This window comes from Electrophorus electricus, chromosome 8 (genome assembly GCF_041902795.1).
Source record: "Electrophorus electricus isolate QZ-2024a chromosome 8, ASM4190279v1, whole genome shotgun sequence".
NCBI classification, from domain to species: Eukaryota; Metazoa; Chordata; class Actinopteri; order Gymnotiformes; family Gymnotidae; genus Electrophorus; species Electrophorus electricus.
In genome coordinates this window covers 29,311,116-29,325,156 of record NC_137504.1, presented here as the reverse complement: position 1 = coordinate 29,325,156, position 14,041 = coordinate 29,311,116, and the positions used below count along the sequence as shown (strand labels likewise).

General features: G+C 43.9%; 1 protein-coding gene across 4 annotated transcripts in view; it reads left to right on the top strand.

Moving 5' to 3' along the window:
* tmem132e (transmembrane protein 132E) overlaps nucleotides 1-14,041 on the top strand; it is a 187,259-nt gene that overhangs the window by 152,248 nt on the left and 20,970 nt on the right. For 2 of the 4 annotated variants that reach the window (XM_035527035.2, XM_027004227.3), the window contains exons 4-5: nucleotides 6,216-6,408; nucleotides 6,660-6,728. In XM_035527035.2, the coding sequence (XP_035382928.2) occupies nucleotides 6,216-6,408; nucleotides 6,660-6,728 (262 nt within the window). The remainder of the gene's footprint in view (nucleotides 1-6,215; nucleotides 6,409-6,659; nucleotides 6,729-14,041) is intronic. The other 2 variants (XM_081718916.1, XM_027004228.3) reach the window with 2 other exon arrangements.

Genomic DNA, 14,041 nt, shown 5'->3' with positions numbered 1-14,041 from the left:
AAACAGATGGGTCTTCAGTCTGCGTTTGAAAACTTCAAGGGACTCTGCTGTCCGGACAGCATGTGGAAGTTCATTCCACCATCTAGGAGCCAGGACAGAATAGTCTCCGTGCTTGTCTTTGAAGCATGGTGTTTCAAGCCCAGCTGTATTTGAGGTTCAAAGTACTTGAGGTACGGATCAGGCTTTGATCTTTGTTATCAGGTATTAAGGGGGCTGGTGCATTTTTGGCTTCATAGGCAAACATCTAGCTTTTAAATCTTATGCGTGCAGCTACTGGAAGCCAATGAAGGGAGCACAGCAGCGGAGCGATGTGTGAACTTCAGAAGATCGAATACCAATCAAGCTGCTGCATTCTGGACAAGTTGTAGGGGTCTGATGGCTCTTAGAGGAAGACCAGCAAGTAGCGAGTTGCAGTGGTCTAGCTTTGACTACTAGTTGTCCAAAGTTATGCGCAGGCTACGAGTAGCTTCAGGTGGTGGCCTTCAGATGGCCTTTCACACGGAATTTCCTCACACGCATCTCACACTTTGGGTGTCGTCGTCTTCACTTTTACCGTATACCAGCATGTCATCCTCTTCATTTCCCTTTATTTTCTCACCGTCTAGTTCATTTAAAGCTACTCTAAGCTGCCTCTTTAAAATGACTTTATGTAGCTTTATGCAGGCCAGGGAGATCCCAGACTTGCATTGCTATCACACTCACTTGTCACGATGAGATCCACTTATCCTTCCGTCCACACTTGGATGGCCGTCAGGAGTGTCGTCATCTTGACTTTTGGCATGTTCTCTCCATCCGTAACATGTACATCAGCACATACCGCCCCTCCTCCGCACACTCTTTATCAGTCATGCCAACTTCACTGGACCAACGTGTCCCAAAAAGCCCCACCCTTGCTCCACCCACAAAAAGGCCAAATCCTGAGTTGGCCCGCATCTCACAAAACGGACGCTTCCTGCATACCACTCCGGTTTAGCCATAAAACAAGCCGAAACATCTCGAGCTCTTAGATGACGCCATAATCGGGGTGCAGGTGCACCCTCAGGCCATTACTGTGAGCTCCTGAATATGTAATGCCATCTCAATGAAGTAGCTGAACAGGGCTGATGTACAAGGTCAAACATGCCGTAGTGGCGTAAAGGAGGGTAGCAGAGTAGAGCCACCTCGAGGGCATTTTAACCCAACCCTTTTGCGTCAAAGTGCAATAATGGAAATGTATAGTCATATAAATCACAATGTTTTCTATGGCTGTGGCTCACATTAGCCTCATGAGAAGGTGGAACCAAATGGCTGCTATAAAGGTTTAATACCTGCACTAAAAACGGATGTATTTTCAAGATCTTCATTTTTGGATAACTGGATGATGTTTAACCAGGAACCTAACACGTCATAAATCATAACACTACATAACACTACTAGTTAATGCCAAGCTACTCAAGTTTGACAAACAATGCAATACTATCCCTCCAAGTAGAAAAGTGGCAAGATTATCTACCCGTGTAATTTTTTTGACATGAAATTTTAACATTAAGTATGGAATTAATTTTAGATATACTTTTAAAATTGATACATTCATCAGTGTTATTAATGTTTAAGTTGAGTCTAGTATAAATGATGAGCAATTTTTTATTTATTTATTTATTTTTATTTTATTAACCTGCTAAACTCGGAGAAGTTAGCAGTGTGGAGGGTACGACAGGACGAGTCCATGTATTCTTAAATAACTTTGCAGACTAGATCTTTCCATCATCATCGTTACCATATCACCTAACGGCCTTCCAAACCTCTTGTATTATGGAGCCAAGTCAAAACGAGTTGGTTTAGACATGCTGGCATGAGCGTAACTGCAGCTTTTGTTGCTGGCCTTAAGTTTTTTTTTACCATCTGCCCATCTCTTTATATTGGCCCCAGTACCCAATTTTCAGTCTTTACTGTTTCAAAGGCATGTGGATGATAAATAGGAATCCTGGTCCTGTTCAAAACAGCATCCTCAGGATCGAAGGCGGGATGGATACAACAGGCACACCTTGCCTTTCAGCCCTGCCTTTATGAGCTGGGTTTTTTTTTTTTTTTCCTTGAGAAAATACGATGTTCACCGGTTGCCTTTTGTAGAGTAACGTAGGACCTTCTGCATCTTTGGATTCTGAGAGTGCTCAGAGAAAGTGTTTGGGAGAAAATAAGTCATCTAAATACAAGGCCATTCAATAGTTCTCTTAGCAGTGAGATCGATGAGAAGTCAGAGGAAGGGGTCTGTTTGGTTGATGGGCGGTGGTCATCGCGCGCATGCGCATCTTAACGGCCTTGTCTTTTATATTCTCAGCGTCTATAATTTTTAATTTTTTTTAAACTTTCCTCATCTAAACCTCCTAAGAGTTCTATAATACAGTAATGTCCCTGCTCTTATTTTGGCGTCAGGTAAAATTCTGAAGGACAGATGTATAATTTTCGCCTTCTTCATTCGATTTGGCGACTCTGGGCTCACAGCTGTAAGAACGCAATAAAGATGACGAGATCCCAGAGCTTTTTCCTGCCTGCCTCATCTTGCTAAGTGCGACGGCATTAATGGGAACCCTTTTGTCATGGCACATTTAACAGTGATATAGTTCTTCTTATTCAGTATATGTTAAAGATAATGTGTCAGGCTTGGCCGTTTTATATATTTGCCCCTAAAAGCAGAGGTATCGTGTCTGCCAAAAAAATGTCATTAGCAAGTGACAAAAAAAGAAACATGACAAATACAAGCTTTAAATGTGGCCTTGTACAAAGACCTTTTTCAGAGAATGTGGGCTAACATCAAAGTTTTTATCAGAAATACAACTAACACCTAACATCTAAAGGAAATGGAAAAATTCTATAGGACAGGTTTGTGTGGCATATGGACCTTACAGACACACATTTTTATAAATGAGCAGACTTAAGCATTCTGGACTTTTACTGTTTGCAGCAAGACTTAAGCATCTGCTTCTATGGTTGTCATTTGGCACAAGTAGAGTCCCATAAAAAATATTTCATCTTTCATTTGGAAAAGAATATGAATCGCACTTCAGGAAAACTTGGTCTTAGTCTTAACTTAGTAGTAGTCTTAATTTTACTTCATGGAATCATCTGGCTGAAATACAAAGGGATCACAAATCCAGCCACTTCTATAAGCAAGATAAAAATCATAATAGTGAGAAAAGCACTCTCATAAGACTACCATAAATTGTAAACTGTCACTTGCTTGTTTACATACTAGTGCTCATTCCTGTCACTTTAGTTTTTCCATCATTGACAGTTTTAACAGCTTCTCCAAAAAGAGACAGCCTTGTTTATTAAAAAAAAAAGAAAAAAAAAAAGACTTCAACGTTGACAGTTTGATGTTCCATATACTATCACGGAAGGTAATGGCCAATCAGCTGAGCTTCCTACTTAGGAATTCTATAGTTTAGGTCACATTTAATTTGTGGACTTCATTTGTGGATTTGTGTCTTTTTGATGATGCTGTGCTTTTTGTGTGAGGAGCAGCAGCCCTGTATGTCATGACAGCACTAGGCTGCAGAGATGTTGTCAGTTCAGATGGTTATCAGATGTTTGCATGTTTTGGTTTGCTTTGTTTTTGTCTTTCTTTCATATTTACACCATGCACGGTGGTGTTGGGGGACCCAAGCGTCTTTGCATGTGCTGGAATTTCAGAGAGTTGGGTAGACCGTGGGTTTGGTAAATCCGACGTGTTCTGTAAATCCTACTACAGCCTACTCTGCCACGCCAATGCACTGAGACTCTTCCCACCATGAGCAGCTCAGAATGGAATTGAATCAGTTTTGGGACTGAACAGATTCCGACTAGTCTCACTGTGGAGAACATTTAACAGTTTGAAGCTGAACTTAGTACTGCTGATTCTTATTGACAAGCTGACATTCCATCATCTTTATGGTGAGCCCTCCTCACAATGCCTTCAAAATATCTTACATTTATAAACTCTTTCAGAATGTGTCTAAAAGTTGATCTGATTTTGTGTGTGTGTGTGTGTGTGTGCGCGTGTGTGTGTGTGCGTGCCACTCCTATTCGTTCTCTTCATTTCCCTTTATTTTCTCACTGTCTAGTTCATTTAAAGCAACTCTAAGCTGCCTTTTTAAAGCTGCTTTATGCAACTGGGCCAGGAAGATCCCAAACTTGCTTCATGGCCACGCTCATCTGTCAGGATGAGATCCGCTTAGCCTTCGGTCCACGCTTATTGAATTAGAGGTGCTGTTGTTGGCAGCTTGCTGATCATCTGCTACTGTTGCTGTTGTTGCCCTTGATTTATTTATTCGAACTTTCTCTCTGGGCTTGCGGGTTAATCATCCATAAAATGAGTCTAACTGCTGGGCGTTTTAAAGCGCAGCCCCGGCACAAGCAGCACTCGGTGACTGATTGCAGGGAGGACCCTTGCACGGCATCTCGAGCCTGTGCTCCACTGGGATATTGATCCCCAGCAACGGATGGCTAATTAGGACAATATTAACTTTGTAAATGCAGTGTCCACTAAATAAGCACCACCGATGTCCAGCACGTCCGACAGTGATTAATTCCCAGTGAAGACCCTCTCCTTGAAATATTTTCCCATCCAAACAAAAGGGAAAGTGATCAAAGTTTTTAAGTCAGCAGACACACCTGAGTGAGGCTGCCTTTGTAATTGGCCGCATCGGTCCCCATGGGAAAATTGCTAAACGACTGCAGCAGCGGAGATGTCTGGACATGCAAATCAGGCTCATTCCCATGCATGGATATGTAAATCACTCATATGCAGTGTTTTATGAATTACTTACCATGGTATATCAAGCCTATTCCTGACCAACATAAAGCAAGTGCACAGTCAGTAGTCTGCTCATCAGTAGAATAAGCCACTGCTGTCCTCTGTGTGTGGAAACTCAGAGCACATGGGAAAGAGACACATGGAATAAATTGTGTGACCTTGCCTGTATGGCACTTCTGCTGTATTTAGATGGAGAGTGCTACCTAATGTAAGGGCAGCGCAAGGCCGTCTTATGCATCACAACATTATTACAGTAGCAATCTATAATGAAAACAAAGAATGTCATAAACATCCAGACCATATGTGCAAGATGAATCTTGCACCATCTTGCCATTCTAACCTACTCGTCGATGGCACCATGTCCCGACTCTTCGGCCGTTCCTCCGAACCCGTCCTTGCATGCGCTTCCGCCCCGCGGCACGAGGAAGATCTGTTCTGGCCCACCATTCCCTCAGCATCTCCTGTAATCCCTCATAGCCCCACCCACTTCTGCTCCCCCGGACTCCTCCCCCCTCCTTCGGTTGTCGGCTACTATCAGCGACCCTCCACCCGCAACAGGCAGCTTGGGCAAAACAAATCATGCTGGATGAGCGAGTGTGTGGTGTCGGCGCCGAGCTCATTTAGCCTGTCACTATCCATTACCGAGCTCTTTCTGCGAGGCCTTCAGGCTGAAGGGAGTTGTCACTGCACGGCCAGACTCCGGCTGGCACCTTCGCCTGTTTTCGACCCAGTTTTGGCCAGCTCAGCCAGTCCTCCTCAGGCAACAAACCCAAGTTTCGATGCTGCTCTTAAATTCAGTTCGAAGACCGTGGCACACAGAACAGTATCTCTTTTTCTTGTTGTTTATATAGGTTTAGGTTTTATTTCTTTTGAAGATGTGGGTTACTGGGATATTTTAATACATTTAAAGGTTAGAATATGAATAAATCAGTGGGAAGATAGTTAATTCATTGGAAGTGTGACATCCTGTGAAGGAAGATAAATGAAGTTTCTGTCCAACTGTTTACACTTACAGCAAAGGCTATTTTTATATTATTTCCAATATTTCCCATATCAGTATCTTGATCATATTGTCTTTTCTAAATTTGTTAGACAATATGTACCAGCAGAGCGCTTTACTGTCCTTAGATTTAATCTCCAACGCTTCATTTTGGGCCCACTATGTCTGTTCCAAAACAACAGATGGGCTAGGCCCAGTTCTCCTAATTGTTTCCTCCACTGATTTGTTTCAATATATAATACCTAATACATGACAGAACATCTGTCTGCGTTGGTGGGCAGCCCATTAAACCATTTAATGATCAAATACATACCTGACCCTAATTAAAGTTGTCTAAATGATCTTAATAATTTGGTGGCTGGGCCTGTCATATTTTCCCACTAAGCGTCCATGTGATGGATCACGCATCACATCAGCTTGATTGCTTTATGTTCTTCCCTCCAGGGATTTGACTGTCAGCATTGAAATTATGCAGCTGGACTTTGAGATGGAGAACTTCACCAGCCAATCAGTGACCAGGAGGATCAACTGGAACATTGATTATCGAGGCCAGAATCCACCCCCCGACACGGACAAGGTGGTGACAGAGTTGACAGCGGTGCAGAAGGATATTCAAGCCATCATATCGCTGTCAATGGTCAGTGAAACCTCACTTATTGCCTGGGTTATAGTGTCTCGTAATGACATAATGCATGTTGGTCAACAAAGTCACAGTGTCTTTAAATGTTGTTTCATAAACACAGCCGAATGCAAGAACTCCGATAACAGCTGTGCGAGAAATAGATAACCTTGTGAAACCTATCAGATGCTATTGCTATATATGAAGAAGGGTCATCCTTTGATTTGACTGATAATGGCCATTATCCTTTCTGTGGTCCTATTCCCCAGCTATATCACCAGACGGTATGTCGGCGAGATTCTAAAACAACAGACGTTATATTGCGAGTCATTTTGCAGGTAATGGGTCCACCATGGGAAGCCCAGAGAGGACATGTTCATTTCCTGTGTGGTTAGCCATCTGCTGTATGCTAACGCACCAGTGCCATAAGTGAGAGACTTCATTATTCAGCCATTACAATTCACTGGCGCAGTTGAGTTTGCAGCACTGGTGAGCACTCGGGTGCAAGCCTTTGTGTTGATGTGAACTTAAGTCCCACCTTGGTTGAGTGCACTAGTAGCCAGGTACAATAAATTAAATCACCTGTCTGCTACACTTAAGTACACAGACAACAAAGGTTGGGGTGTTACACAAGCGTTTAAAGGAACATTTTATACAAAAATACTAACGCTTAAAAAAATGTTAACAATTAAAGGAACACATCCACAAAGATGCTAACGCTTAAAGGAGCAATTAATATGACAATGCTAATGCTTAAAGGTGCACTTTAAATAAAGACACTAAGGCTTAAAGGAGCAATTCATACGAATATGCTAACACTTAAAGGAGCAATTTGTACAAAAATACTAATGCTTAAAGGTGCACTTTAAACAAAGACGCTAACGGTTAAATGAGCAATTTATACAAAAATACCAATGCTTAAAGGAGCACTTTACACAAAAATGCTAACAATAAATAAATACCACCTGAAATTGATATCTCCCTCTAGCTTTTATGCATTATTAATTAGCACACCTTAATAGTGTCACCCATAGAAGCTAAATGCAGAATGTCACAGCAGAGCTAATGGCAGGACTGTACTGCAGGCGCTGTTGGTTGTCCTTCAGCCCATGCTATCAACAACAAGTGAAACACCACACTCATGGTCTGTCACCAGACACATACATCGTCATGGGTGTGGGAGTGTGTGTGTGTGTGTGTGTGTGTGTGTGTGTGTGTGTGTGTGTTTGTGTGTGTTCGTTCATGTTCAATATCTGGAACGGAGTTGATATACAGGAAATGGGGGGATGCCTGAAACCACAGGAGGAACGTGGGGGGGGGGGGCATGAGCGGGAAGCACTCGGATAGGTTCCCTTAAGAAGCATTTCTAGACGCTTCCTTAAGAGGCATTTAGAGACAACCAAGGACAGGATTGTACATGTCAATGCCAGGCACTCAAAATGAGTCCCACGTGTAAGGCGGCAGTCAGTTCCTCTGCACGCACAGCAGTCTCACACAGTCACACCTCCTGCATGTTCACCCGCTATGATTCGACAGTAGACACAAATGTCCATGCATGGACACGGGAACACGGTTGTGCACAATACCCAAGCAAACACGCAAATTCACAAAGCAAATTCCTCTCTGACTCAGGTGTCTTTCCAATGAGTGTCTGTGTGTGTGGGTGTGTAACGGAAGGCCTTTAATCAGGGAGGGTTATGATCTCAGCATGGCAGTCTTGGACCACTGCACTGGTAATCAGAGTCTGGCTGCATTTTAATGCTCCAGCTCAGAGCTGCTCCCAGTTTCTTTATTAAAAATCGTAACCCTTACTGGGCCTCTCCTGATCTGAGTCCAGCTCCCCCCTACCCCCTCCATTTCTCTATGCAGAAGCTCAGGCTGATCTTCCTGATCTCCAGACAGTGTGAAAGCAGGCAGCAGCGAACGGCTTGGTCATACTCACTCTGATGCCTTGCTGCATTGGACTGTCACCAGAAGCGCATCATAAATAAAACAACACATGGACCTTCTGACTGGCTAGAAAAAGACTTTGGCATGCTAAAACACCCCATTACACACACACAAACACATACTCACACACACAATGTATTCCCAATGCATGGACTTCAGTAACTTCCGTGTTATAGGAGATTGACAGGTACAGAATGTACTCTATGGGAGGATGAGGTGTTTATCCTTCTAACGACTTATATTTTTATATCAGCAGTCAATTATAGTTTACCACCAAGGGAGTGGAACTATCCTGTAATTTATGCAAAGATTTTTCAATTATGTGGACGAAGGGCTTCTATTGTGTTGCGCAAGCATTAGAGATGACAAAGCAAATGCATAATAAAGATATAGAGAATTAGCTTGTCCAGTGTCCCAGTGGCCTTCTGTAAACATTAGTATATAAAACTTGCCCTGGCTCTCACCCCAATCATGTCTCGGGTGTATGCACCTTATTTTCTTATTTGGGGAGATAAAAGGCACAGGTTATTCTTACCGTTTGACTCGGCATACAGAATGTGATGACTCATCAGAGCTGTCCTTGGCATTATTTATGGAGAACGATGTTTTATGTTCAGAGTAATGTGTCATTCATTACACTGCAGTCCATTGCAGCTCCTACTGCTTTTTATTCATTATGTACTTGCTGCCCATTTGCATGCTGCACATTGCACACAGATCTAAAACACACATACACGTGCGCACGCAGGGACAAGTGCGTGCACGCACGCACACACACACACGCTCTTGAATTATTCAGAAATTATGATTAGGCCTGGAATGGCTGGCTTGTTTCACATGCGGCGGCCAATAGGTTATGTAGCCTGAGTCAAAACACAAACTCTCCAGACTCCCATGGGGTGAGATAGCTCTGAAGGCTGTGTCCTACGCTGGCCCCTGAGCTTGGCTCCCAGTGAGGTCGCTGCCCTCTGTGCTCAGGGGTACAAGAGAACACAGCTGGTGGGAAGCACGGGTTGTCTCCTGTCTCCTTGTCGACCCAGAGAGGCAGTAGTAAGAAGCGGTCGTATGTTAGGTCACACGCACAGTTAGCACGCTACTTTGAGCGCACGCCCCTGCCCTGTGGTGTGGCATCCGTGCCAGCTTGAGCCCGTGTGTTGCTTTGTGTGTTGCAGGGGGAACCGTCCCAGCTTGCTGGCCATTGTGGGTGATGTACATCTGTGTTTCTTAACTTAGGCCACAGGACCCAGCAGGCAGTGCAAAATTGTGCATGTTTTTTCTGCAGGGTATCACACCACTTGGTCAGTGATGGGAATAGTCCAGAATAGCATGAGGGAGTCAATTATTAAGAGTACAAAAGAGTCAAGACCAGTTCTCAAAAATGAACTGGTCTGTCATTTTGTAATGATTTTGAGTACTAAATGTACATGTATTACTGCTTACTTCCTGGTTACTATGTGAACTGGATACATTTAAGTCTGCAGTGTTCAATATATTGCCTTAGAATAGTGACATCCATAAACCAAACATCGGTATAGTAGGAGTCCGATGGTAAGAAAACCTATCAGAAAATAATATGGCTATGGATATGGCTAACATAATGGTGATGATGGTGATTCAGATTTGTTTCTTTGGATGAAGACACGACGGTAGTTAAGCTATATGGTAGCAGGGCAGTGGCAGTGGGGGAGATTGGACTGGAAATATTGAAGGCACTGGAGATGGTTGGGGTTGGGTGCTAAACATGACTCTTCAACACCACATGAAAAACAAATGCAGCTCCTTCAGACTACCATACTACAGGATTGGTTCCCTTATTTGAAAAAATGGGACCAGATTGTTCCAATTACAGGTGCATCACACTCCTGAGCCTCTCAGGAAATACCTATGCCAGGGGACCAGACAGGAGACTGCTTGTTAGTTGAATGTACAGATGGAACAATGTGCTCAGGTCATGGAATAGTGGACCAGAGTCTCTCTGCGGCACAGCTTTGTGACGGATCATGAGAGTATGCCAACCCAATTTACAGGTGCTTTGTGTACTTTAAAAAGGCAAATGATTGTGTACCTCTGCATAAATGGTGGGAGATGGTGCAGGATTATGGGGTGTATGGGTTGCTGCTTCAAGCTGACAAGTCTATGTGAATGCAGCAAAATATTTTTTTTAAAAACATTTTTTTTGCATTAAGATGGAGTTGTGCACTGTGGGTGTCTGGCTCCACTGAGGGTGTGTCTTGTCTCTACTCCTGTTTGCGGGTTTTGTGGACAGGATCTCAAGGAGCAGCCAAGGCTGGATTGGTGTCCAGTAAGGCGGCATAGAGGTGGAATCTGTGTGATTTGTGGATGACATCCTCTTAGCAGCCTCTGAGGTGGACCTTGGACACACACTTGAGTGCTTTGCGGCTGAATGTGAAGTGGCTGGGATGGAAATCAGCAGCTTCAAGTCTCTGAGGTCATGGCACTCTTCTGGAAAAGAATAGTATGGTCTCTTCAGCTGAGAGGAAGAAAACTTGTCCTTTGTGGAGGAGTGTAAGTGTGTCAGGATTACATTCATGAGTGAGAGGGTGAGATTGATGAACAGTTTGGGTCAGTGGCAACAGTGCTATGGTCTCTGAATCAATCTATGATGCTGAAGCCGGAAGCTTAGTTTTAGAAGCTCTCTGTGTGCCAATCCATCTACATCCTCACCCTCACCTATGGTCACAAGATGGGTAGTGACCGAAAGAATAAAAACATGAACACAAGCAGGGGAAATGCAGGGTTACTGAACTGTCACTCCTTGACAGGGCACAGAGCTCTGTGGAGGAAGTCCTCAGGTATGACCGCTGCTTCTTCAGACTGAGACGAGCTGATTAATGGTGTTTGGGCAGCTCATAAGGATGGCCCCTGGTCAGCTCCCACTACAGATGTTCCTGTCACATCCCACTGGAAGGAGGACCAGTGGCAGAGCTAGGAGCTGCTGGGAGGATTATCTCTCACAGCTGGTTTGGGAGTGTCTGGGTGTCCCACAGGAGGAACTTTAATCTGTCACAGGGAATAGAAAAGTCTGGGCTGATCTTCTCAGCCTGCAACCACCACAACTCTCACCAGGAAAACTAGAAAGATCAGATGACACACACACACACACACACACACACACACACACACACACACACACACACACACACACACACACACACACACACACACACACATATATATATATATATATATATACACACACACACTTCTTTCGGAGTCAAAGCCAGGTGTTTCTGTGTGTGTGTGTCATCTGATCACACACACACACACACACACACACACACACACACAGAGAGAAACACCTGGCTTTGACTCTGAAAGAAGTATGCCTAGTAATTGTGCCTAGGGGGCCTTGAGACTTCAGTTCTAATACTGACCTTATACCAGACTGGCAGCTCTAATGCTGCATTAATAACTGAATAATCACTAAGTATTAAGCAGAGCTGTTATTTCTGAGTGTACGGTTCAGTTTTTTATAACCCTAAAGAAAAACTTTGTATTCAGTTTAGCACTCTGACAGCTAGAAAGGAAAGACGTAAAGAGACAAAGGAGGTGTTGTGTGTCTAAAGGTAGACACACAACTGCTGCTGTTAAGGTAGTTTTGGATAAGATGGGGTTTATCACATCTAAGTTAATTGGGCTGGGAGAAAAGTTTAACAAAACATTTCTCAAAAACCTCCTTAGTCGTGACCACTTCCTGTTTTGCACACTGCCATGAGATTACAGTTTAATGAACGCATGTTTTCCTTTATACTTTCCCTTAAGTAACATTAGCTGTGGGCTCACTCTTTCTGCAAATTGCCAAATTTGTTCAGGCATAGGAAGTTTTCTTTAATTTTATTAATTAATTAATTAATTTATTTTAATTTTTTTGGGTCCTCCTCAGGGCAGTCTTTTTTTCCCTTCAAGCTCAGATCTTCTACCAGAAGCCTTGGATATTGAGGGTCCTGCATGGTATCTTAACTGTTCCCACTCTTTCTGTACAGAGATCTTGGATGTTGTTCCTGGGATCTGCTGGAGCCATTCTCCCAGTTTGGGGGTCACAGCCCCTAGTGCTCCGACTACTATGGGAAGCAATGTTGCCTTCACTTTCCACAGCTTGTCCGTCTCTTCTTTCAGCCCTTGGTACTTCTTGAGCTTTCTTTGTTATTTTTTCCTGATGTTGCTATCAATTGGGATTGATGCATCTATCACTACAGCCCTCTTCTGCTGTTTATCAATCACTACTATGTCCAGTTGGTTAGCCATTATCATTTGGTCAGTCTGCGTCTGAAAGTTCCACAGGGGCTTAGCTCGGTCATTCTCCACCACTCTAGGGGGTGTATCCCATTTTGACCTTGAAACGTCCAGCCTGTACAAATATATTTCTGTATCCTATGACAGCCACTTGGTTATGGTGTTCCATGTATGCTCTGCCTGCAAGCATCTTGCATCCTGCTATTAAGTGCTGGATTGTCTCCGGGGGCGTCTTTGCACGTCTTGCATCCGGGGTCCTGCCTGGTGTGGTAGAACTCAGCATCTGTTAATTTTGTAGTCAGCTTGTTCCTGTGATGCCATGATTGGTGCCTCCGTGCTGTCTTTCAGTGCAGCCTTTTCCAGCCATTGGTAGGATTTTTGTGTATCAGCCACTTCCACTATATACCGGAGGTACATACTGTGATGGGTCCTACTTCTCCTCCCATCCTCCTTGGGTTTCTGCTGTCTGAGGTACTCGGTGAGCACTTCATCACTTGGGGCCATCTTCCTGGTGTACTCCTGAATCTTGGTTGTCTCATCCTGGATAGTAGCTCTGGCACTCACTAGTCCTCCTTCAGCTTGTTGTACAGTCCCAGAGTGCTGGATTTGGAATGAAACCTTCCATGCATTCTGAGGAGTTTCCTTGTCTTGATGTCAGTTGTTTTGGTAGTCCCGATCTTGCTCTTCCCAAATATCTGTTTTCTCAGGACTTGCGTCACTCTTTGTAGGTATTTGGCTGTGGTTGCTTTCCTTGTGGCCTCTTCATGATTCCCATTTGCCTGTGGGATTCCAAGATACTTTAGCTGCCCATAACATCTGCTGTGTTACCTTCTGGCAGTACAATCCCCTCAGTTCTACTTACCTTCCCTCTCCTTATAATCATCCGTCCACATTATTCAGTCCAAATGACATTCCGATGTCATTGCTGTATATCCAGGTGAGATTGATGGGTGAGTGGAGGTCTCATTCCCCTCTGGTATGCAACTTGGTATCATCCTTGTAGAGGAGGTGGTTGTTCCATTCCAGAGCCAGTATCCTTAGCACTCTTGAGATCCCACTAATGGGCCTGAGGGGTGCACTTGATGGTGACTCATGGTGTTGGCCTGACGTTGGCCTCTGTAGTTGTCTTCCACAGCCCCACTGAATTCTTGATGAAGGCTCTTAGAGTCCTGTTGATGTTATATAGCCTCAAGCATTCCAGGATCCATGTGTGGGGCAGTGAATCTTAGGCTTTTTTGTAGTCAGTCCAGGTGGTGCACAGTTTGGTCTGTCTGGGCTTACAGTCACAAATAACTGTTTTATCCACCTGTAGCTGGTGCTTTGCTCCTCTGGTGCCAATTCCTTTCTGGGCCCCACTCATGTATTGAGCCATGTTCCTACTCCTCTTAGCTGAAATGATGCCTAAGAGGAGTTTACATTTTGTGTAGATGCAGGTGATTGGCTGGTA